Consider the following 26826-nt stretch of genomic DNA (forward strand, 5'->3'; position numbering starts at 1 on the left):
GTTGATGGGCAGGTCTAAAAGGCTGGTGGTGCTATGACTGGGCTCTGATGTTGAGTAGCCTTTACCTCTGACAGAGTGGATAATGAGCTTTTCCGGAGCGGCCTGTTGTTTCTCAATGAGAGTTTCATCATGATACGCCTCAGTTAGCACCACCACCACCACCACTCCATACAGTACATACACCCATGATGCTTTCATTATATGTTCATAACCATCTATAATAAGAAGGGACTCCAGCTATGGCGTTTTCAACTCCAGAATACAGTATCTTTTCATGTGCTTATACTGTAGAAAGACTATCTCTGTGTATGCCACATGTATGTCTAAATCACATTGTGTTTGCCTTAATCGTTCTTCAAGAAGCTACAAATACAAACGATTCAGGCCATCATCAGTGTCTCTCCACAGTGTTTCCTTCCTCATTGGTTAGCTATCGGCTTATATTAAAGTGAATCCATTTAGTTATATTGTAATTAAGGCCATGCACCACAGGCTGAAATGACATTTTTGACTCTACCTATCAATTTTGAGGTTTGTTGGCATTTTGGTCTATTAATATTAGCATTTTCAAAAAGTAAACAAACATTTCAAATACTTGATGAAATGTTCTATTTTCTTTAGTTTATCATACTATCGTCATCAACATTTTAATGAATTTTAACCACTTTAAAATGGACATGCATAAATTATTTCAACACTCACTACATTAAATTACACACAATTTAAAAGGCGATTTCATAGAGAGTGTTACAAACTGGACTATATTTAGTAACTTACTTTGAAGAGATGTGGGTCTATAGGCATTTGGCGTTTGGTAGTCTAAATTCAGTGTAAGTGTACTTGTCTTTAACTGCCATTTCCCAAAAGTCAGACTCTTCCCACACGCCAACACATTTTTCTCAGCTTCAGAAGCATCTGCTTTCACCAAATGTTTTGTGGTTATACTTAGATGTATTCTCCAGACGACTTGCCCAGAGGAAATTGTTGATATGTTGTCAATGTTTTATTCTAGATAACATGTCTTTAGTATTTTACAGATAGAAAGATGAAACAAGTATTTATCCAAGATCTGCTCTGGGCAAGTCTGGTCCTGTAGTGTCTTAACAAAATGAAAACAAAATATTTATGCTGACTTCATCCAGTGTCCAGGAAAATGTATTTACGCTACATTTGCATATTTTAATAACATATGGTTATTAATACAAAAAAGTATTATATTTGTCTAAATTCAACTGGTAAAAGTTTATTGTGATATGATTAAGGAACAAAAAAATCCCTATTACATTTACATCATTTAGCAGACGCTCTTATCCAGAGCGACTTACAAATTGGTGCAACCACTTTTTTTATTCTTTTTTTTATGGGGGGGTGGGGGGGGGGGGGGGGGGTAGAAGGATTACTTTATACTATTCCAGGTATTCCTTAAAGAGGTAGGGTTTCAAGTGTCTCCGGAAGGTGGTCAGTGACTCCGCTGTCCTGGCACCTATGAGGGTGTGGTGCATGGCCTTAAGCTTATATCCATTGGATGTTGATCAGTGTTAGTGAGTGAATGAAAATTGTGGTGTGCGCCGGGCAGGCTGGCAATGCCAACAACTGGGATATAGCTGACATTTGACACACACACACACACACTCACACACACACACACACACTGGGACGTCTGGAGAACAGTAATCATCACTGATTGGCTAATTAAGACTCTGTGGGAGTAAAACTTCCTCACTAAGGAACTACTCAATGGGAGCTGGACTCCACTGTGCCTGTGTGCACTCTCAATAAGCCACAGTCTGTACACTGTGTGCAACAAACACAGGTCTTAGTAACACTACTTGCATCGGTAGTTATACTACTGTTATGTCTACTAATAAAAAGGATATTAAACATTTGTTTTAGTGTGTTTCTGGGCTTACCATTTTGTTTGTTTAGCAGTAGCTGTGTTTCCAAACCTGTCTAATGAATTGTTCATGGGGGGCAGCTGGTGCCTGTGTGTCTGTGGCAGAGGCGTGAAGCCTGTTTGTTCCTGCGCGTCACACTGGTGTGCGAGTCGACAGGCCACAGAAATTGCCACGCTTGTTGGGGCGACGTACGCCGTCAGACTTTATTTTCTGCTAATTATGGCGTTCCGACCCCTTCTTAGTCTGTTGATGCTGATCTATCAGTGTGTGTGTGTGTGTGTCCATGTGCCCACGTGCGAGACATGCGTGTGTGCATGTGGACATGTATATGTGTTTACATGTATCCGACTAATAGCTTTAGACACACTACCATCGAAAAAGAGACTTGCAATTCTCAAACAAGAACATCTCTGGTATAACAACTCAAACTATAGCAGTTGTCTGCCTGCGTCTCCTCTTAGTAGTATGACACCAGTAGAGTTCCTAGTTCCTGGACTGTCTCTCCTGTCATACACACACGCACACGTACGAGCTAGTTCCCCTGCCCCTCACTCTACCAGTAATTAATTACAGATTAAATTAGAGCTCCTGAGTGCTCCCTCATACTGCTCCGCTGCTCTGGAGGAGTGATGGGAGGGCACAGGGACACGGGTCTGAGATGCTCTGATAAGGCCTTGGATGATTACAACAGAACACCTCCGCTTCCATCCTTCCATTCACAGAGTTCCGCTGTGGAGAGACAGAGACAGAACACAGGGAGAGGAGGATGACCTCTGGATTAGTTTAATTAGTTCGAAATAATGACTGACAGGAAGTGTGTGTGTGTGTGTGTGTGGGGGGGGGGGGGGGGGGTTCTGTCTGTCTGTCTGTGTGCGTGCGTGTGTCTGTGTGTGTGCGCGCATCTGTGTGTTTTCGTGGATGAAGGATGAGTAGTCCCAGATTTGCATGTGATTTAGCTATCTACAATAGTCAAACATGTTGGCTATGGTAAACGCGTATACAGATCTGGGACCAGGAAAAAGGATGAGTGGCTCACAAATTGAAGAGGATAAGGAAATAGGTGGCATTTGGCTATGTAACTGAAGGTGTGAGTAAGAAATCACAATAGGCAACAGTAGGTGATGTTGCAAAGGGTGCTTGATAGGCACGCCAGAGCACACGTACATACATTCCCATGGATCTTGTACTGTATGATTAGCTAGTGATACTGCTGAAACCTGATGCTACCGGTTTCATGTAGTTCCCTGACTGCCTGCCTAGCTGCTTTTACTGGCTTATGTGAGAGCAGAGAACGAGGTGAGTTGGCATGATCAGTGTTGAAGAGATGCCTCCTAAATGTTGACTGTTCGCTCCGTGTGGACCTGGCTTTTTGACTGCCATGCACAGAGCCACGGGACTCATACACTAACTAACGTCAATGCTATCTGACCTGATTCGCAGGATGATAGCGACAGAGGAGGTTCTTTGGTGTCGGGTACATTTTCTGTAATTAGAGGGAAGGGAAGAGGAGTGCAAAGATAATACGTGAGAAATATATACACAACCGTGTATATTCCCCCTCAATCCGACGGCTCTTGGACTTTGTGCAAACTCGAAACTGCATATCCTGAGGCCGCATTTTTTGTACATGGGGATTTTAACCCTTTGACACGTACGATCACATATTTGTGATCATTGTCGAGTGGTCCTTGCAGCGTACCATAGCAAATATGTGATTGGAACAGTAGCAACAGAATGTATGATGCAACAAACGACTCTAAACAGCGTTGTTGTCTAAAAAGCATCTAAACAATGCTTTGTACTGATGGGAAATAAAGGTCTACACAACTTTATTCCTAAATTTGACCTTTTATTGTAAAAGATAAATGCAAACTTCATCATCCAAGCATCACACGGAACACATCCACAGCCAAACTCATTCCATAAACCAGTCTAAATGACAGGTTGCACTGAGAAAAAACAAAACATAAGTTAGCGACCTAACAGCTAGACTTGTTTACAATGTACCACATCTCTGGTAAGCACAAAGGAGAAATGTACTATTGTTTAGAAAATAAAGGCGTGTAAACTAAGCTAACAGCAGCTAAATTCTTTATGATGGCAGCCATGTTTGACAAGCGAAAACTCCCTAATCCCAGAATGCCATTCACTATAAGATGCAAATAAACAAAGTCAAAGTCAAAGATGGCTGCGCGCATTGCCCCCAAAATATGAACTTAGTTCGGCCACTTTTCAGCATATTACAAAACTTCGATGTAGTTGTTACAGTGTATACAAGAACCGGAGCACATGACAAATAATGTCATTTACCGTTTTTGACAAATCACAAAGCAAATAAAATGTTATCACCTCACAGATCATCACCCCAAATACAAGCCTACTGCCTAGCCTAACCGTAGCACGGAAGCTAAACAGGGTTGCTAGATTTAGGGTAAACCATTTTAGGGGGGTTTGTGGGGGGTTAACGTCATCTGTGGGGGATTTCAAGTCCATGGGGCGGTAAAAATGGGGGAAGGTTATGCAGGAAATATTTATATGATGGGGGATTTATCAATAAATGGGGGGCAAACACAGGAGAAGTTTATAAGCTAAATAAAACCCTTTTAAGGGGGGTCTAAGCTAGCAACCCTGCGTAACGATAGTTACAATCTAAGTCAGTCGAGTGAACCATCCCTTCAGCTTGTTTTGTTATAACATCTTTGGTCTGACAGACGTTTACGTGACAACCAGAATGCATTGTATGATGTCAACAAACATGGCGCCACACATAGCTGGCATTTAGCTTAGCATTAGCTCATCATTGTCACGATCGTTATAAACAGCAGACCAAGGCGCAGCGTGATATGCGTACATCTTTTATTTCGTACACAACACTAACAAAACAACAAACCAAACGATACGTGAAGTCCTAGGTTAACACACCAAAACAAACCTTACGGAACAAGATCCCACAAATAACTAGTGCCAACAGGCTGCCTAAGTATGGTTCCCAATCAGAGACAATGAGAATCAGCTGCCTCTGATTGGGAACCACCCTGGCCAACATAGATCTACACGAACTAGATCATGACATAGAAAATGACACATAGAAAAAAGGGCGTGACAGTACCCCCCCCCCCCCCCCCCCCCCCCAAAGGCGCGGACTGCGACCGCGCCAACCAAACACAAGAGGGTAGGTGCCGGGTGGGCATTCCGCCTCGGAGGCGGATCTGGCTCCGGGCGTGACCACCACTCTCTCTCTACCCCCCCGTAGCGCCCCTGGTCTGGTCTGGCCCCGCTGGCCGGAGCTGGACTGGACATCGGTGGAGCGGATTGCTTTGGCTCTGGTGTGGAGCAGCTGACCGGTGCCGGACCAGGCACCGGTGGAACAGGCACGGACCGTGCCGGACTGACGACGCGCACCACTGGCTTGGTGCGGGGAGCAGGAACGGGCTGACGACGCGCACCACTGGCTTGGTGCGGGGAGCAGGAACGGGCCGGACCGGGCTGACGACGCGCACCACTGGCTTGGTGCGGGGAGCAGAAACGGGCCGGACGGGCTGGCGACGCGCACCACTGGCTTGGTGCGGGGAGCAGGAACGGGCCGGACCGGGCTGGCGACGCGCACCACTGCCTTGGTGCGGGGAGCAGGAACGGGCCGGACCGGGCTGACGACGCGCACCACTGGCTTGGTGCGGGGAGCAGGAACGGGCCGGACCGGGCTGACGACGCGTACCACTGGCTTGGTGCGGGGAGCAGGAACGGGCCGGACCGGGCTGACGACGCGCACCACTGGCTTGGTGTGGGGAGCAGGAACAGGCCGGACCGGGCTGGTGACGTGCACCACTGGCTTGGTGCGGGGAGCAGGAACAGGCCGGACCGGGCTGGCGACGCGCACCACAGGCTTAGTGCGGGGAGCAGGGACGGGCCTGACCGTACTGGGAACACACCCCACTGGCCTTGTGCGGGAATCAGGAACGGGCCGGACCGGACTGGTGACACACACCACTTGCTTGGTGCGAGGAGCGGGACTGGGTTTCCTCATAAACCTCCGCTCCCTCTGCTGCCTACTCAGTTCCTCTCGACGTGCCTCCACACTCTCCTTCTCCCTCATGACCAGTGACCCCCGTAACCTAGCGGCCTCCTCTGCTAACCGACTGAACCGCTCTATCGCGGCCTCCTGCTGCCTCGTCATCCATGGCGTGAGCCCCCCCCTAAAAATGTGTTGGGCTTGTCTCTCCCCCGTGCTCATGGCCTCCATCCCTCTTGCCAGACTCTCACTCATCTCCTCCCAGGTCCATCCTCTCTCCTCGTCACGCTGCTTGATCCAGTCGAGGTGGGATCTTCTGTCACGATCGTTATAAACAGCGGACCAAGGCGCAGCGTGATATGCGTACATCTTTTATTTCGTACACAACACTAACAAAACAACAAACCAAACGATACGTGAAGTCCTAGGTTAACACACCAAAACAAACCTTACGGAACAAGATCCCACAAATAACTAGTGCCAACAGGCTGCATAAGTATGGGTCCCAATCAGAGACAACGAGAATCAGCTGCCTCTGATTGGGAACCACCCTGGCCAACATAGATCTACACGAACTAGATCATGACATAGAAAATGACACATAGAAAATTCACACCCTGGCTCAACATATAAGAGTCCCCAGAGCCAGGGCGTGACAATCATAATCAGTACAACCTTCCAAAAAGTATTTTACACACATTATACCTGTCCATTACAATTTATTCAAGAAGCGGAATGCATGATTTTTCACCAGTACTTGAAAACATGTGAATAAAACATTAAATATATTATGCTCCATACATACATACATACATACATACATACATACATACATACATACATACATACATACATACATACATACATACATACATACATACGGTGTGCTACATTAGAAATGACAACACAATATACAGAAACTATAATGATAACATGATAAAATAAATAATAAGGCACTTACTTTGATAGCAACGCACACATGTCCAAAGTTATTATTTGTAAGGAAAACAACAATGAAGGCAATGCAGGCACCAGCCAGAAGATGTGCCAGGGGGAAAAGTTTGTGCAAGGCCTGTTCTGACTAGAGATGCCCAATGTCTTCATACTTGATCTGGGGAAACACTGGGGAAGTGCTTGGGCTATCGTCAAAGAGAAAAGTTTGTCTGGCTCAGAAAAACATCAAACATAAACTGTCCGCAACAGTGAAATGGCTACTTCTATGTGAATTAATGAGGAGGCAGAACACACTACAATTCAAACTGTTGTTAGAAAATAAAACTTGTAAAAAATATTTTTAACCTTTTAGACCCCAATAGAATTCTAGAATGCTGCTGTAGATTACTGACATAACTCAAAAACCAAGAACAAATGACAATTACAAGTTAACGTAGTTTTAAAGAGCACAATCCCTTCTTTAATATGACACTACATTCATGTCAATAGGAATAACACTAATTTAGTCTTCCATTGTGTAAAGACACTCACTATCAAAAAACGATTAACACTCAACACAACAAAAAAGTTGTAGTATTTAAATTGTAGTACATTTGACTAAATTACTCACTTAAAATGTACCAAGTATACTATATTATACACATAAATATTATTTACATATAAATAAATAGAATATCCTAAATATGATCAGAGGACAATATTCAGAAAGTATTTCAAAACACAAACAAAGTAGGCTATTGGATTGACAACGATTCTTACATCTGTAACAATGTAAAAATGCAAACAACTATTCAGAGACTATTTCAAAATATAGGTAGCCTCTCTCAATAGGATTTAGTACAGACCAGGCCTGACAAATAACGTAGAAATATTAGCCTACTTTGACAACAATTCAGTGAATGCAACAAGTATTAGATCGAAACAGATGAAGATACAAAACTGTTCAGAGACAATCAAAAATGTGTTGGACAAATTCATATTTCACACTGTCACTTTAGTGTTTGCATTTAGCCTACAACATGTCATGGAACTTCTGGAAGCACGGCCCTATCCTGCAAAGTGGCACAGACCATGTAGAGCACCCAAAGGTGGTTTCTACACATCTCCCACTCTTTGCCCTGCGTCCACACCACACACCCTCTTGTGCCCTTCAAACTTCACCTGCTTTCAAATGAGTTACAACTCGGTCCACACGTCCTGGTGCCACAGTCTTGGTTCCCCTCTTCTTGCCACTGTAGCCATATCACAAAGTGAATGCACAAGTTGCATTTTGAATGCCTTCAGGGACCAGTGCCTGCAGTTTATGGGAATGGGCCTTTGCTGGGTCCCCCACACAATGTACTCATTTATGATGGCAATGTTGAGCATCCCCCAAAACACATACTTACACCATTTTCTGCCTGTGCGTCCAACATTGTAATAGCTCCTCAGTTCGTCAAGATGGTCAACCCTGCCCATTTTCTTGTTGTAATCCATTACAAGGTCTGGAACAGATACAAGTTCCTACCACTGTCGACTCCGGGATGCTGACCTTCTAGGCAGATTTGCAAAGAAAAAGTCCAGTGTCTGTGTTCTTTTGCCCATCTTAATCTTTTATTTTTATTGGCCAGTCTGAGATATGGCTTTTTCTTTGCAACTCTGCCTAGGTCAGCATCCCGGAGTCGCCTCCTCACTGGTGACGTTGAGACTGGTGTTTTGCGGGTACTATTTAAGAAAGCTGCCAGTTGAGGACCTGTGAGGCGTCTGTTTCTCAAACTAGACACTCTAATGTATTTGTCCTCTTGCTCAGTTGTGCACCGGGGCCTCCCACTCCTCTTTCTATTCTGGTTTGCACTGTTCTGTGAAGGGAGTAGTACACAGCATTGTACGAGATCTTCAGTTTCTTGGCAATTTCTCGCATGGAATAGCCTTCATTTCTCACAACAAGAATAGACTGACGAGTTTCAGAGGAAAGTTCTTTGTTTCTGGCCATTTTGAGCCTGTAATCGAACCCACAATTGCTGATGCTCCAGATACTCAACTAGTCTCAAGAAGGCCAGTTTTATTGTTTCATTAATCAGCACAACAGTTTTCAACTGTGCTAACATAATTGCAAAAGGGTTTTCTAATGATCAATTAGCCTTTTAAAATGATAAACTTGGATTAGCAAACACAACGTGCCATTGGAATACAGGACTGATGGTTGCTGATAATGGGCCTCTGAATGCCTATGTAGATATTCCATTAAGAATCAGCCGTTTCCAGCTACAATAGCCATTTACAACATTAACAATGTCTACACCGTATTTCTGATCAATTGGATGTTATTTTAATGGACACAAAAATTGCTTTTCTTTCGAAAACAAGGACATTTCTAAGTGACCCCAAACTTTTGAATGGTAGTGTGTGTATATATATATATATATATATATATATATATATATATATATATATACATACATACAGTTGAAGTCGGAAGTTTACATACACCTTAGCCAAATACATTTAAACTCAGTTTTTCACAATTATTGACATTTAATCCTATTAAAATTCCCTGTCTTAGGTCAGTTAGGATCACCACTTTATTTTAAGAATGTGAAATGTCAGAATAATAGTAGAGAGAATTATTTATTTCAGCTTTTATTTCTTTCATCACATTCCGAGTGGGTCAGAAGTTTACATACACTCAATTAGTATTTGGTAGCATTGCCTTTAAATTGTTTAACTTGGGTCAAACGTGAAGGAAAAGCAGCCAACGAGTGTGCAAAGCTGTCATCAAGGCAAAGGGTGGCTACTTTGAAGAAATATAAGCTTGTTTTTCTCCACTGTTTGTAAACATTGTAAATGTAAACAAACACTCTATAGCCTCATAACATGGTTAAAACAATAATGTTGATATCATGGATGGTCAGTCCTTGTATCCATAGCTCTGTCTATTAATCTGAGAGTAGTTACATTTCTCCAGTCCCATCCCTCAGCTTTTTACCAAAACAGAGGCGGGCGATCGTTTTGTTATTGTTTCATCTCTGGATTTGCCATTTAAACAGCTGCATCAAGATATCAAAGTGTCACCAACAATAAGGTACAGTGGCTTGCGAAAGTATTCACCCCCCTTGGCATTTTTTCTATTTTGTTGCCTTACAACCTGGAATTGAAATGTGTTTGTATCATTTGATTTACACAACATGCCTACCACTTTGAAGATGCAAAATATGTTTTATCGTGAAACAAACAAGAAATAAGACAAAAAAACAGAAAACTTGAGCGTGCATAACTATTCACCCCCCCCCAAAGTCAATACTTTGTAGAGCCACCTTTTGCAGCAATTACAGCTGCAAGTCTCTTGGGGTATGTCTCTATAAACTTGGCACATCTAGCCACTGGGATTTTAGCCCATTCTTCAAGGCAAAACTGCTCCAGCTCCTTCAAGTTGGATGGGTTCCGCTGGTGTACAGCAATCTTTAAGTCATACCACAGATTCTCAATTGGATTGAGGTCTGGGCTTTGACTAGGCCATTCAAGACATTTAAATGTTTCTCCTTAAACCACTTGAGTGTTGCTTTAGCAGTATGCTTAGGGTCATTGTCCTGCTGGAAGGTGAACCTCCGTCCCAGTCTCAAATCTCTGGAAGACTGAAACAGGTTTCCCTCAAGAATTTCCCTGTATTTAGCGCCATCCATCATTCCTTAAATTCTGTCCAGTTTCCCAGTCCCTGCCGATGGAAAAACATTCCTACAGCATGATGCGGCAACCACCATGCTTCACTGTGGGGATGGTGTTCTTGGGGTGATGAGAGGTGTTGGGTTTGTGCCAAACATAGCGTTTTCCTTGATGGCCAAAAAGCTCAATTTTAGTCTAATCTGACCAGAGTACCTTCTTTCATATGTTTGGGGAGTCTCCCACATGCCTTTTGGTGAAAACCAAACGTGTTTGCTTATTTTTTTCTTTAAGCAATGGCTTTTTTCTGGCCACTCTTTCGTAAAGCCCAGCTCTGTGGAGTATACGGCTTAAAGTGGTCCTATGGACAGATACTCCAATCTCCGCTGTGGAGCTTTGCAGCTCCTTCAGGGTTATCTTTGGTCTCTTTGTTGCCTCTCTGATTAATGCCCTCCTTGCCTGGTTCGTGAGTTTTGGTGTGCGGCCCTCTCTTGGCAGGTTTGTTGTGGTGCCATATTCTTAAAATGTTTTAATAATGGAGCTCTGTGGGATGTTCAAAGTTTCAGATATTTTTTTATAACCCAACCCTGATCTGTACTTACATTTACATTTTAGTCATTTAGCAGACGCTCTTATACAGAGCGACTTACAGTTAGTGAGTGCACACATAATTTTTTCATACTGGTCCCCCGTGGGAATCGAACCCACAACCCTGGCGTTGCAAACACCATGCTCTACCAACACAGATGAACGTGGTACCTTCAGGCGTTTGGAAATTGCTCCCAAGGATGAACCAAACTTGTGGAGGTCTACAATTTTTTTTCTGAGGTCTTGGCTGATTTCTTTTGATTTTTCCCATGATGTCAAGCAAAGAGGCACTGAGTTTGAAGGTAGGCCTTGAAATACATCCACAGGTACACCTCCAATTGACTCAAATTATGTCAATTAGCCTATCAGAAGCTTCTAAAGCCATGACATCATTTTCTGGAATTTTCCAAGCTGTTTAAAGGCACAGTGAACTTAGTGTATGTAAACTTCTGACCCACTGGAATTGTGATACAGTGAATTATAAGTGAAATAATCTGTCTGTAAACAATTGTTGGAAAAATTACTTGTGTCATGCACAAAGTAGATGTCCTAACCGACTTGCCAAAACTATAGTTTGTTAACAAGAAATGTGTGGAGTGGTTGAAAAACAAGTTTTAATGACTCCAACCTAAGTGTATGTAAACTTCCGACTTCAACTGTATACTGAGATCATGTGACAGATCTTGTGACACTTAGATTGCACACAGGTGGACTTTATTTAACTAATTATGTGATTATTTAACTAATTAAGGTAATTGGTTGCACCAGATCTTATTTAGGGGCTTCATAGCAAAGGGGGTGAACACATATGCACACACCACTTTTCTGTTATTTATTTTTTAGATTTTTATTTATTTTTTATTTCACTTCACCAATTTGGACTGTTTTGTGTATGTCCATTACACGAAATCCAAATAAAAATCTATTTAAATTACAGGTTGTAATGCAACAAAATAGGAAAAATGCCAAGGGGGATAACTACTTTTGCAAGGCACTGTAAACAGTTGGCCTATAGCAAATGCTATAGATCAAGGGGTATATCATTTATTGCGATGACTGGAATTCTGATAGACTTTGGTTTTTTATGTAAAGATATCATTTAATTGTATTATTATATGTTGTAGAAAGAGATGGGTTAGAAGAAGCCTACATAACCACCCCATAAAGTCAAATGTAACATCAATATATGGCCAGCTATGTAACCTTTAACATAGATTTATCCTGCAATAGATGTTGTTCAATTGTGTCATACATTTTTGTCTTCTTCTAATGCCTCTTAAGGGGAAAGTAATCTAAAAGTAACTGAATGTATTCAGATTACGTTACTGAGTTTGGGTAATCCAAAAGTTACGCTACTGATTACAATTTTGGACAGGTAACTAGTAACTGTAACGGATTACATTTATTAAGTAACCTACCCAACCCTGTTAGCTGACTATATACAGCTAAACACTGCAACTATTTCCATGAGACAGCGCGCAATCATTCGAGCTCCACCGCTGATGTGCTCGCCTGTACCAACCAAGTTATCATGACATGACAGGATTTGCTAATCTGTTAGCTATTCTCCAAGTTTCACAGCATCAAACATTGACAACACCAAACATATATCTGCTGTTTACTTATTTCACTCACCTCGATATCATCGTGCAAGGACGTGTGCAAATCCGTATCTCATCCGTATCACCAACCAACATAGATAAAGCTTCTTTCACAGTGAAAAGTCATGTCTGCTTCGGCGCTGTCATTTTGAGTAATGAAGTTTAAAAAACGTTCAAAGTTAAATGACAGCATACCCTGTTTCTGGTTGATGACAACAGCCATGTGAATACGACAACAGGTTGTTAGCAAGTTAATTTTGCGATATTGACACAGATCATTGTTAGAAAAACAAGGCAGTTTGTGGCTGCTATAGTAATTTAAAGAAAAGCCATTGACGGCCGCTATGGGTTTTAAAGGGTTTTAAATGTACTAGTGAAACATAGCCTATAAATAATTAGCAGGCAACGTGCCTTGGTTTGAGGGCAGCGCTGGTTAACTGTCCTGTTGCGTAACAATCCCATTTTGGAACAGTGAGTGCATCCTGACATCATGTTAGAGATATTTGGAACTCACACATGAAAAGGTTAATAAAGAAAATCTGATGAAAAAGCTACTGAAGTTCTTTCAACACATCGCCTGCACTACTCGCTCATCAACAATTCTTGACCATTGATACTCCACCTTCTGGGATGGCTACAAGGCCCTCCCCCACCCTCCCTTTGGCAAATCAGATCACGCCTCTATTCTGCTCTTCCCTTCCTATAGGCAGAAACAAACAGGAAGTACTCGTGGTAAGGACTGTTCAACGTTGGTCTGACCAATCGGAATCTATGCTTCAAGATTGTTTTGATCATGTGGACTGGGATATGTTCCGGGTTGCCTCTGAGAATAACATTGATGTAAATCAAATCAAATCAAATTGTGTTTGTCAGATGTGCCGAATACAACAGGTGTAGACCTTACAGTGAAATGCTTACTTACAAGCCCTTAGTCAGTATACACTGACTCGGTGACTGAGTTAATCAGGAAGTGCATAGAGGATGTTGTTCCCACTGTGACGATTAGAACTTATCCAAACCAAAAACCGTGGAAAGATGGCAGCATTCGCGCAAAACTGAAAGCGCAAACCACTGCATTTAAGCACGGCAAGGTGACTGGGAACATGGACGAGTACAAACAGTCCAGCAATGCCCTCCGTAAGGCAATCAAACAGGCAAAACATCAGTACAGAGTCGCAATTCAATGGCTCAGACACAAGACATATGTGGCAGGGACTCCAGACAATCACGGATTATAAAGGGAAAACCAGCCACGTCGAGGACACCAACACCTTGCTCCTGGACAAGCTAAATACCTTCTTAGCCCACTTAGAGGAAAACATAGTGCCGCCAACGCAGGCCACTGCCACTCACAAGCACTGTGAGCTCTCGTTCTCTGTGGCCACCGCGAGTAAGACATTTAAGCGTGTTAACCCTTGCAAGGCTGCCTAGCTGCATCCTCAGAGCATTGCAGACCAGCTGGCTGGAGTGTTTACGAACATATTCAATCTCTCCCTATCCCAGTCTGTTGTCCCCACTTGCTTCAAGATGTCCACCATTGTTCCTGTACCCAAGAAAGTGAAGATAACAAAACTAAATTACTATTACCCCATAGAACTCACGTCTGTCATCATGAAGTGCTTAGAGAGGATCATATCACCTCCACCTTACCCAACACCCTAGATCCACTACAATTTGCATGCCGCCCCGGCAATTTGTATACCGCCCCAGCAAATCCACGGATGACGCCATCACACTGCACACTTCCCTATCCCATCTGGACAAGAGGAATACTTATATAAGAATGCTGTTCATCGACTACAGCTCAGCCTTCAACACCATAGTGCCCTCCAAGCTCATCACTAAGCTCGGGGGACTGGGTCTAAACCCTGCCCTGTGCAACTGTGTCCTGGACTTCCTGATGGGCCGACCACAGGTGATGAAGGTAGGCAACAACACCTCCGCTACACTGATCCTCAACACGGGGGCTCCATAAAGGTGCATGCTCAGCCACCTCCTGTTCACCGATGACTGCGTGGCCACGCACGTCTCCAACTCAATCATGAAGTTTGCAGATGACACAACAACGATAAGACAGCCTACAGGGAGGAGGTGAGGGCCCTGGTGGAGTGGTGGCAGGAAAATAACCTCAACGTCAACAAAATGAAGGAGCTGATTGTGGACTTCAGGACACAGCAGAGGGAGCACGCCCCCATCCACATCGATGGGGCCACAGTGGAGAGGATGAAAAGCTTCAAGTTCCTCTGCGTGCACATCACTGACAATCTGAAATGGCCCATCCACACAGACAGTGTGGTGAAGAAGGTGCAACAGTGCCTCTTCAACATCAGGAGGCTGAAGAAATTCGGCTTGGCCCCTAACACCCTCACAAACTTCTACAATTGCACCATTGAGAGCATCCTGTCGGGCTGTATCACCGCCTGGTACGGCAACTGCACCGTCTGCAACTGCAAGGCCCCCCAGAGGGTGGTGCAGTCAGCCCAACGCATCACAGGGGGTACACTGCCCACCATGACATCTACAGCACCTGGTGTCACAGTAAGGCCACGAAGATCATCAAGGACCTCAGCCAACCGAGCCATGACCTGTTCACCCCGCTACCACCTAGAAGGTGGAGACAGTACAGGTGCATCAAAGCTGGGACCGAAAGAATGAAAAACAGCTTCTATCTCCAGGCCATCAGACTGTTAAACAGTCACCACTAGCAGGCCTCCTCCCAGTACCTTTCCCTGGTCTTTAGTCACTGTTACTAGCCGGCTACCACCCAGTAGTCAACCCTGTACCTTAGAGCCTTAGTCATTGAACACGGGTCACTTTAATAATGTTTACATACTGTTTTACCCACTTCATATGTATATACTGTATTCTAGTCAAGGCTCATCCTATATAACTACTGCTGAATACACCTTTTCTATTCATATACTGTCCATAATGTCTATACACACCATCATTTACATATATTTATATTCTGGACACTTCTAATATACTTTCTTTTAATTTTTGGGATTTGCGTGTAACAACATTGTTGTCATCTATCACCCACCAGGTGCCCTTGGAGAGTTCCTCAATGAGCTTGACACCTTGATAAGCTCATTTCCTGACCATGGCTCACCGCTCTTTGTACTTGGCAACTTCAACCTCCCGACATCTGCCTACGATTCATTTCTTTCCAACTCTCTCTTTCCCCTCCTTGCCTCTTTTGACCTCACCTTTTCCCAATCCCCTCCAAATCAAAAGGCAGGGCATACATTTGACCTCATCTTTACTAGAGGCTGTTCACCTACTAATCTCACTGCAACCCCCCTCCAGGTCTCTGATCACTACTTTGTTTCCTTTTCTGTCTCCCTTTCCTCCAACGCTACCAACTGAGCCCCTACCCAGATGGTCATGCGCTGTCGCAATCTTCGTTCTCTCTCTCCCACTACTCTCTCTTCTTCTATCCTATTATCTCTCCCTAATGCTAAATCCTTCTCCCTCCTGTCTCCTGATTCTGCCTCTTCGACCCTACTCTCCTCCATTTCTGCATCATATTATTCACACTGTTCCCTTTCCTCCCGGCTGGCTCGGCCCTCCACTCCTGCTCCGTGGCTGACTGACTCATTGCGAGCTTACAGAACAGGGCTGCGGGCAGCTGAGCAAAAATGGAGTAAAGCTAAACTTCCGGAGGACCTATTATCCTTTCCCTCCCTCCTCTCTACCTTCTCTTCCTCTGTATCCAGTGCTAATGCAACTTTCTATCACTCTACATTTCAAGTGTCTGCTTCTAATCCTAGGACACTATTTTCCACCTTCTCCTCCCTCTTTAATTATCCACCCCTCCCCCACCCTCCTCCCTCTCTGTGGACAACTTTGTCAACCACTTTGAAAAGAAGGTTGACGACATCCACCCCTCAGCCTATTGAGTCCACTGGTCCTACTCACACAGAACTACCCTACGCCTTGACTTCTTTCTCCCCTCTCTCTCCAGACAAAATCCTGCGATTAGTGAGGACTGGCCGCCTGACAAGCTGCCTGCTCAACCTCATCCCCTCCTCCCTCATCCCCTCCTCCCTTCTCCAGACCATCTCTGGAGATCTTCTCCCATTCCTCACTTCCCTCACCAACTCATCCCTGACTACTGACATCAAAATGGCCCGAGTCGCTCCCCTCCTCAAGAAACCAACACCTGACTCATCTGACGTAAAGAAATATAGACCTTTATCCCTTCTTTCTTTTCTTTCCAAAACACTTGAGCGCGCTATCTCTGATCAACTCTCTTGTTATCTCTCTCAGAATGCTCTTCTTGACCCTAACCAATTCAGGCTTCAAGACGGGTCATTCAACTTAGACTGCTCGTCTCTGTGTCATGCAGGCTCCACGCACTGCCAAAGCTGACTCTCTCTCCTCTGTTCTCATCCTCCTAGATCTATCCACTGCCTTCAACACCGTGAACCATCAGATCCTCCTCTCCACCCTCTCTAGGCTGGGCGTCTCAGGCTCTGCACACTCTTGGATCTGTGTCTGCACCACATACTCTCACTACTGATGTCCCGCAGGGCTCGGTTCAAGGCCCTCTCCTCTTCTCTCTATACACCAAGTCACTCGGCTCCGTCATATCCTCACATGGTCTCTCCTATCATTGCTATGCGGATGACACTCAACTACTTTTACCCCTTCTGACACCCAGGTGGGGACACGCATCTCTGCGTGCCTGGCAGATATCTCAGCTTGGATGTCAGTCCACCACCTCAAGCTCAACCTCGACAAGACAGAGCTGCTCTTCCTCCCGGGGAAGGCCAAACCGCTCAAAGACCTCTCTATCACAGTTGACAACTCCAAACTGTCGCCCTTCCAGAGTGCAAAGAACCTTGGCGTGACTAGGGCTGTTGCGGTGACTGTATTACCGCCACACTGGCAGTCATGAGTTATGATCGCAGTAAAATTCCATGTGACCGTTGAGTCACGGTAATCTCCTGTTAGGCACTCTGGACATGCTTTGGTTGTACCCAACTTGCTATAGACCATCAGGTCCTAATGGCCTGGTACTCAGAGCTCTATTGTCCCTCTAACCACTCTGACATCAATTCAAATGCAATCAAAAATCACATCAAACACTTATCATTAAAACAGTATCATGCATTAAAAGTTCAATAGCAGGTTGTAACTGAGTGTAGAACATGGTCATTGTGGATGTAGTTTCAAAGCCTAACACAATGAAATGGGCAGCTTTCTAAGGTGATGATTAATTCAATATATGCATATTAGAGCTTATGCATACACATAGGCTTCTGAGCCCAAAAAATGTATTGTGCCGTTATACAATACATAGCCTATTGCATATTACGCATGGCAGAAAAACATAAAACAAAACTGATTTAAGATGTCTTTGGTACATCATTGGTCTAGACTATACTCCCAAATTGTTTTTGGAGGGGACTAATCGCCTTTGAGTGTGGACTGTATTATTATGCATACTGAATGGTTACCTTATGCTATGCTCCAAAATGTATATCCATGAGTCTGGGAGAGAACGTATAGCCAATTGGTTAATTGATTGTGCAGGGCGATTTTGAATAGACTAGTAATAGGGAATTTTATTTCCTGAACCACCATTTGCACTTGACTCCCCTCTTTCTAGCTCTGACTTTGCTGATAGCTACTTCATTGAGGAAAAGGGTACTTACTATGCCTGTGATATGTGGTTGTCCCATTTTCATAATTAAACAGTATATCTCAACACCATCTCCTCCTCTCTCTCCTTTATTCCTTTCTCAAGTGCACAGAGGGGCTGTCAACAGTTTAGTGAAATATGTTTTGTTGCGAAAACATGTTACTATCGATGTTGCCAAACAGATTTTACTTGGTTTCCCAAATTAAGCACTTTTGTAGCTGCAGGAACATGGTTGGGGAGCCCATGGCATACAGAGTTTGGGTGGAAAATCACCTGTCGCGCTGCGAGAGCATGCTCCTCTAACAGTGGTTGATGCATGGAGTGAAATAAGTGTTCTTATATTTATTTCTCAGATGCTCATATTAAGCACATGCTCAGCTATAAAACCGAAATAGCCTACCAGGCATCATTGAAAAACGGATTAGCGGGAAAGCTCAAGGCCCCATTCGCTATTGGAGTGCATGCAGATAACATGCCTTTTCCCTGCCCCTGTTCCTGCCCATTTGATAATGGACCATTCTAAATTCTAATTTTACATATTAGTAAAGACAAGATTAAATTGAGAATAGTCTGATGGGTGAAAATATGATCACTTGATGAGAGAACACATGTGCAGCCTGAGGCAAGGAACAAAGCACAAGCTTTTTTTGTTACTTTCTCAAACCATCAATAGCCTATAGTCGCATCATGCAGCCCATATATGTTTTGATTTCTAAGACATTGTAAGGTTTGTATTATTCACAACTAAAGTTGCCAAATAACTCTAAATCTAGCATATATGACCTGTTTCAAGTGATCACTTTTACGCTCAACATAGCTACTTCATATGTGCACTCACTCCAGAATGGGAAAATATCCTTTCTATTTTATATTCTTCTTACTTTAAAATCATATCATATTAAATAATGGCATAGGACTTATAAGCATATTTTGTCAGCTAAATGAACAGGCCTACAGCCTATGGCATGGAGCATAGCCAGATAACTCATATTCTGTTCTTCTGAAATACATTTTCTTTCAATCATAATTTTTCTTTAAAACTGACTAAAATAAATAATGGATTTATTGTGATGGTGTATATTCAATTGATTTATTATACTATTTTATATGTAGATGTTGCAAAGGTGCGAATCAGCGGCTTGTATGCAGCTTGTACATGTGGAGGCCTGGAGATACTAAACGTATTTAGGTTAATTAACGGTCAATTACCGTGAGACTGGCAGGCTTTTGCATGACAATAACCGGCTGACAAAATGTAATGACCGCGACAGCCTTAGGCGTGACCCTGGATAACACCCTGTCGTTCTCTGCAAACATCAAAGCAGTGACTCGCTCCTGCAGGTTCATGTGCTACAACATCGGTAGAGTATGACCCTACCTCACACAGGAAGCGGCGCAGCTCCTAATCCAGGCACTTGTCATCTCCCATCTGGACTACTGCAACTCGCTGTTGGCTGGTCTCCCCGCTTGTGCCATCAAACCCCTGCAACTTATCCAGATGCAACCTTCCCAAGTTCTCCCATCTCATCTCGCTCCTCCGCACACCCCACTGGCTTCTAGTCGAAGTTTGCATCCACTACAAGACCCTGGTGCTTGCCTACGGAGCAGCAAGGGGAACTGCCCCTCCTTACCTTCAGGTTATGCTCAAACCCTACACCCCAACCCGAGCACTCCGTTCTGCCACCTCTGCTCTCTTGGCCCTCCCACCCCTATGGGAGGGCAGCTGCCTCTCAGCCCAGTCCTAGCTCTTCTCTCTCACCTGGCACCTTAATGGTGGAACCATCTTCCCCCTGAAGCTAGGACAGCAGCCCTGCCCAGCAGAGTCCCCGCACCTGAAACTCTACCTCTTCAAAGATTATCTTAAATAACCCCCTCCTCACCTCTACCCCCACCAAAAAAACTTTCCTGAACCAACATTTGCACTTGACTCCCCCCTTTCTAGCTCTGACTTTTCTGATAGCTACTTCATTGAGGAAAAGGGTACTTACTATGCCTGTGATATGTGGTTGTCCCACCTAACTATCTTAAGGTGAATGAACTAACTGTAAGTCGCTCTGGATAAGAGTGTCTGCTAAATGACTAAAATGTAAAAAAAGGTAAACATAATGATGGGGCAGTGGAGGCTGGTTTAGCCAACTTGGAGAGCCGCTTCTCTCCAGCTGGAGATGGAGTGGGAAAGCATACTTGGACACAGGGGAGGATATCCCTGGATCTGGAAGAGGAGGAGGAGGAGGAGCTGTGAGCTCATTATCTCTAGATCCTGCGGTGAATCTACTGGCAGGCTGCGGTTATTTACTCTGCAATCAGTCTGTACTGCAGTTAATTTTTTGGTTGAATTACTACTAGATATTACTCAATTGTATAGGTACTTTCTTCAATCCCATAAGTCAAAACTACAGTAGAGATTGACCAAATGCTTCAAACACTTGATATGTTTAAAAAGATCAAAGAGGAGTACATGAATGAATGTACTTGTTGTGCTGTTAACATGTTTTTTCTCTTCTTTGTGTTTCCCAGGTTCAGGAGTGGCTCTGTCTCAACTGCCAGATGCAGAGGGCGTTGGGCATTGACATGACCACCCCACGATCCAAGAGCCAGCAGCAGATCCACTCTCCATCCCATCAAGCCAAACCCTTAGTCCAGCCATCACCTGTTCATCAGGCAGCCCAGCTAAAATCCCTTCCCCAGGCCCAGGTGCGGCCCCCACTTCAGTCTTTACCTCACTCCCAACCCCAGGCCCAACCCTATGGTCAAACTCAGCCCCAGGCCCAGCCCTACGGTCAATCCCAGCCCCAGTCCTTTGGCCAAACTCAGCCCCAGCCCTATGGTCAATCCCTGCCTCAGCAACAGCCCTACAGCCAAACTCAGCCCCAACCCTATGGTCAATCCCAGCCCTATGGCCAGTCCCAGCAACAGCTCTATGGTCAATCCCAGCCCCAACAACAGCCCTACGGCCAAAGCCAGCCCCAGCGACAGCCCTTTGGTCAAACCCAGCCTCAAGCCAACCCCCAGGCTCAGCATCAGCCACAGCCCTCCCCTGGCCTACAGAGACACCCTGTCGCCGGCTCAGCCTCACTGCCCGGGTCTTCGACAAGCTCTCCCCAGCACATCCCATATGGCCAGAGAGGGTCTGGAGGTCCCGGCCAGCCCCGGATACCCCACCCTGGGGCAGTCCCCCTGGTGGGCATGGCCAAGGCTCCCTCCCAGCCAGACCTGGGCCGAGGTTCCCCGATGCACCAGGGTGGCCGCCAGGCTGCCAGCGCTGGCTCCTCCCCCGCCCATCGGCCCTCCGCCCCCCAGGGACAGCCTCCCCAGGACGGCCTGACCAAACTGTTTGGCTTTGGGGCGTCGCTCCTCAACCAGGCGGCCAGCACCCTGGCATCTGTTGACCCCCTCTCAGGGCCACCGTCCTCCCAGCCCTCCCCTGCCAGGGGTGGACCTGCCAATAAACAACAAGGACCTCCTGGTGCCAAACCTTTCCAGACAGTTGGCCCGCATGCACCCCAAATGGGTGGACCCCATGCACCCCAAATGAGTGGACCCCATGCGCCCCAAATGGGTGGCCCCCATACACCAACTCAGAAAGGGCCCCAACAGCAGCAGTCGCCTGCGCATCATCACAAGGGTCCACAGCAGCAGCAAGGGTCTCCCCTCAAACAGCAGCAGCAGCCGATGGCCAGACAGGAGCCTGTTCCCAAGCCTGTGGAGCCTGAGAAGCCCAAAGTCAACTGCCCCCTGTGTAAGACGGAGCTCAACATCGGCAGCACAGCCGAGCCACCCAACTACAGGTCCTGCACCCAGTGCCACACCCAAGTGTGCAACCTGTGCGGATTCAACCCCGCGCCTCACCTGGAGGTAAGCAAGACGTTCCCTTTCCACATACTCTACCTCCTCTCTCACCCTTTTTTCTCTTTGTCTCTCTTTCTATCTGTTTCTATTCCCCCCTCTCTCTCTCTCCCTCATTCTGTTGAGCTCTCCCTACCTGTCAGTCACGTTTCTCTCTTCCAAGTCTATCAAATTTGTATTGTGTCCCTTTCAGGAAATGTGTCTTGCATCTCATCTCAAACTCAACAGCACAGCATCACCACATATAGTGGTGTGATCTCAGGATAATATCCTCCTCCCTTTCTCTCTCTCTTTCTCTCGCAGTTTCTCTCTCTCTCTCTCTCTCTCTCTCTCTCTCTCTCTCTCTCTCTCTCTCTCTCTCTCTCTCTCTCTCCCCCCCCCCCCCCCATTACATTGTGAGTAATGTGGCTCACCAACACATTTCCTCATTTTCCTAAATACATTAGTGAATCGTCCATAAACGGATGTTAGATGAGATGTTGACCAAATTGATGAGGATAAGAAACTGGATTAGTTGATATTCTCTCCCTCTGCAGAAAGCCAGGTCAGAAGTCCTCCTAAATGGGGGTTGAGGAGTCTGGGAAAAGGGTTGAGTAAATCACCATTGTGCATATTTGCAGGTTGCCAATTACAGACTGGGAGATGGGAGATGTATTTCTCTCCAGCCTCTATGATTCAGGGAGGCTCAGGCTTTCATCTGTGTGTGTGACCAGAATGTAGAGTGCTGCCGTTGCAGTGTACCAATCACTGGGTGTTTTTAATCCTCCCCACTGACTCAAAGCCTAGCAGAAGGGACGTAGGAGAAACCATAAAGCAGCATTTAGATCCCTGGGTTTGAATTCAGACAAACTACTGGGTGTGTCTTGGGTGATGGATAGCTTTGTGAAGTATGGGGGTTGGGGAAGACTTGTGAGATGTTATTAGCTGTCTCTATTCTCAGGTTGTCTATCTGAAACCTGATCATATGTGACCGACCGCCTTAATTCGGTCTTAAGTAGAAACATTTGAAATTGTGTTTTTTACATTGGATAAAAGCAGAGATACTGAGCTACAAAATGGTATATCACACACTGCATTTAAGGAAACAATGGGAAAGTTATTCTGCTTTGAAAGTTGATAAACTTGTAATCTCACTTTTGAGAAAATGGCCTTTGAATGTTTTGGTACCTAGTGAAGAGCTCTTTGTCTACACCCATTCAGCATTGTTCACACCCTCTTAAGCTTTAGCCCCAACCATCTCATTTTGTTCTCGGAGCGTTCAGAGCACACACTTGACGCTCTGGCTGATGAGTAGGGTTGATCCGAGCGTTCTGACCTCACAACGGCAGTCAAGCACTCAAGCTAACTGGCTAGCATTGGCTAGCTTGCTATTTACTTTCAGACACAAAATTGGAATTATGGTTAATTGTTTACCTCTGGTAACATGAAAACAGCCTAACCAGCTCTGCTGGCAACAATTTAATTACGCTTTTTTGCCGACATTTACTGACACCGGCCATATTCAACGGGTGTTGTGCGTTCGTAAATTCATCAGTTATTCTGCGCTCTGGCATACTCAGACTGAATATACGAACGCAACCGAAATGGTTACGGTACTTGCATGTAGCTAGCTAGCTATACAGCTATATCACATTGTTTATCACAATTTCATCCTAAGTGTTACCTTGAAATAACTTCATAGTTTGAGTACACAATAGGATTTGTACTCTGAATATATACTGAACAAAAATATAAACGCAACATGTAAAGTGTTTGTCCCATGTTTCATGAGCTGAAATAAAAGATTCCAGAAATTTTCCATAAGCACATAAAGCATATTTCTCTCAAATTTTGTGCACCAATTTGTTTACATATCTGTTAGTGAGCATTTCTCCTTTGCCGAGATAATCCATCCACCTAACAGGTGTGGCATATTAAGAAGCTGATTAAACAGCATGATCATTACACAGGTGCACCTTGTGCTGGGGACAATAAAAGGCCACTCTAAAATGTGCAGTTTTGTCACACAACACAATCCCACAGATGTATCAAGTTTCAAGTGAGCATGTAATTGGTATGCTGACTGCAGGAATGTCTACCAGAGCTGTTGCCAGAGAATTGAATGTTAATTTCTCTACCAATAAGCCTCCAATGTCGTTTTAGAGAATTTGGCAGTACGTCCAATCGGCCTCTCAACCGCAGACCACGTGTAACCATGCCAGCCCCTGACCTCCACATCCGGCATCTTCACCTGCGGGATCGTCTGAGACCAGCCACCCGGACAGCTGATGAAACTGTGGGTTGGCACAACCAAAGAATCTCTGCACAATCTGTCCAACCGTCTCAGGGAAGCTCATCTGTGTGCTCGTCGTCCTCACCAGGATCTTGACCTGACTACAGTTCGGCGTTGTAACTGACTTCAGTGGGCAAATGCTCACCTTCAATGGCCACTGGCATGCTGGAGAAGTGTGCTGTTCATGGATTAATCCTGCTTTCAACTGTACTGGGCAAATGGCAGACGTGTGTGCGAGCGGTTTACTGATGTCAACATTGTGAACAGAGTGCCCCATGGTGGCAGTGGGGTTATGGTATGGGCAGGCATAAGCTACGGACAATGAACACAATTGCAATTTGAATGCACAGAGATACCGTGATGAGATCCTGATGCCCATTGTCATATCATTCATCCGCCACCATCACCTCATGTTTCAGCATGATAATGCATGGCCCCATGTCACAAGGATCTGTCCACAATTCCTGGAAGCTGAAAATGTCCCAGTTTTTCCATGGCTTGCATACTCACCAGAAATGTCACCCATTGAGCATTTTTGGGATGCTCTGGATCAGTTCCCGCCAATGTCCAGCAACTTCGCACAGCCATTGAAGAGGAGTGGGACAACATTCCACAGGACACAATCAACAGCCTGACCAACTCTATGCAAAGGAAATGGTGGTCACACCAGATATTGACGGGTTTTCTGATCCACACCCCTACTTTTTTTTAAAGGTATCTGTGACCAACAGATGCATATCTGTATTACCAGTCATGTGAAATCCATAGATTAGTGCCTAATGAATTTATATCAATTGACTGATTTCCTTATATGAACTGTAACGCAGTAACATCTTAGAAATTGTTGCATGTTGCGTTTGATATTGTTGTTCAGTGTAGATCATGAAATCATTGCTCCTTTCATTTTTTTACATTTACATTCTAGTCATTTAGCAGACGCTCTTATCCAGAGCGACTCACAGTTGTGAGCGCATCCATTTTTCATACTTTTTCGTACTGGATCCCTGTGGGAATCGAACCCACCAACTGAGCCACACGGGACCCACCCAACAGTAAGTTTTGCAGATCATAGAGTAAGCGTTGTGCTTCCCAAAGGTCTATGGGAATTATTGTACAGTACAATGGGTCGATGCCAGAGCCAGTATTGTACTGTATGTTCATCCCTCCAGCCTAAAGACAATGGCAGGGCTATAAATAGACCCCAGAGTACAGCCTGAGTGATTGAGTGGGGGATTCATTGGATCAAGTGATTTACACCGAGAGGAATCCCAGCCCATTCAAACTGTTAGAGCCACACAGAAGGAAAGGGGCTGCGGCGGTTTGATGAATATCGGCTCAATTTAGCCTTCAAATAAAGGAGGCCAGGAAGCTTTTAAGAGGAGTGGGCCACTGCAGGAGCTTCGGTAGGCTGGCTTTCAGAAGAAGAGTGGCCTGCGGCTCCTCAGTACGCCTGAAACGGATGGAGAGACAGGCTGAGGAGGAGACTCTGAAAGGAGCACGCTATAGCTGAGTCACGTGGCATGGCGAGTCCAAAGGGAGAGCTGCTTTAGAGGGATACAGATAAAGAGGGAGAGAGAGAGGGGGAGAAAGAAGGGGAGGGAGAGAGGGTAGTGGAATGGATGAAAAGTGAAAATATGGAATGGGAGAGAGAGGGAAGACACAGATGTACAGTAGGATCTTAATTTGAGCCAGTTTGCTACAGCAGGAAAATAATCATGCAGCAACAGGAAATGTGAAGTATTATGTGGATTATAATTAATGGAAATTTTTGTAGGGGTTGATACATTTTTCGTAAGGGAAAACAAACTTCAGAAGCCTTTTTAAACCTCAAATACACTACAAGTTTTACATTTCCTGTTCTCCTGCAACAGGGTGATCAAATGAAGATTCTCCATCTGCATGACGTCTAAAGCAGTGTCTCAGCAGAAACTAAAAAGGGAAAGGGTGGAGGGAACAAAACTTGGTTACTTTTCCTAGCTGGGTTGGATTATTTAAATTATTTTCCAATACTTTTAGTGTTTGCTCTTGTCTGCCTCGATGCCTGATGGGCAGTTTGCAACATTGTGACTACTCTATTGGTTCTATTGTGCCTGGAAAGCTCAATCAAGCCCAGATGAAGTATTTGAAAGGATTTCAAATAGTATTTGAACCCAGGTCTGGAGGGTAGTCAGGGTACAGTACACTGTGCTCCCCTACATATTTAATCTTTCACTATTTATAAAGCACATACCCCGTTGAATTATTAATCAAGCACTCTTCTTCTCTCTCTGCCCCTCTGTTCGTTGTTCACACAAATGGTTGTCACTAAACAAAATGTGTTCTCTACCGACATGCACTTTATCAACCAACGGACCAAGTCTTGGCATCCTCCTCCA

The 26826-nt window shown here is 44.8% G+C and overlaps 1 protein-coding gene across 1 annotated transcript in view; it reads left to right on the forward strand.

Moving 5' to 3' along the window:
• The window catches only part of LOC311147615 (protein bassoon-like), a gene marked incomplete at both ends in the record, with an annotated part of 63406 nt that extends 40971 nt beyond the window's left edge, over positions 1-22435 (forward strand). Inside the window, 2 exons of the mRNA XM_084184352.1 lie at positions 20851-22188; positions 22373-22435. Of these exons, the coding sequence (XP_084040478.1) occupies positions 20851-22188; positions 22373-22435 (1401 nt within the window). The remainder of the gene's footprint in view (positions 1-20850; positions 22189-22372) is intronic.
• Between the last annotated feature and the right edge of the window lie 4391 nt (positions 22436-26826).

The sequence above is a fragment of the Coregonus lavaretus genome, assembly GCF_964263955.1.
Source record: "Coregonus lavaretus genome assembly, chromosome: 20".
NCBI lineage: Eukaryota > Metazoa > Chordata > Actinopteri > Salmoniformes > Salmonidae > Coregonus > Coregonus lavaretus.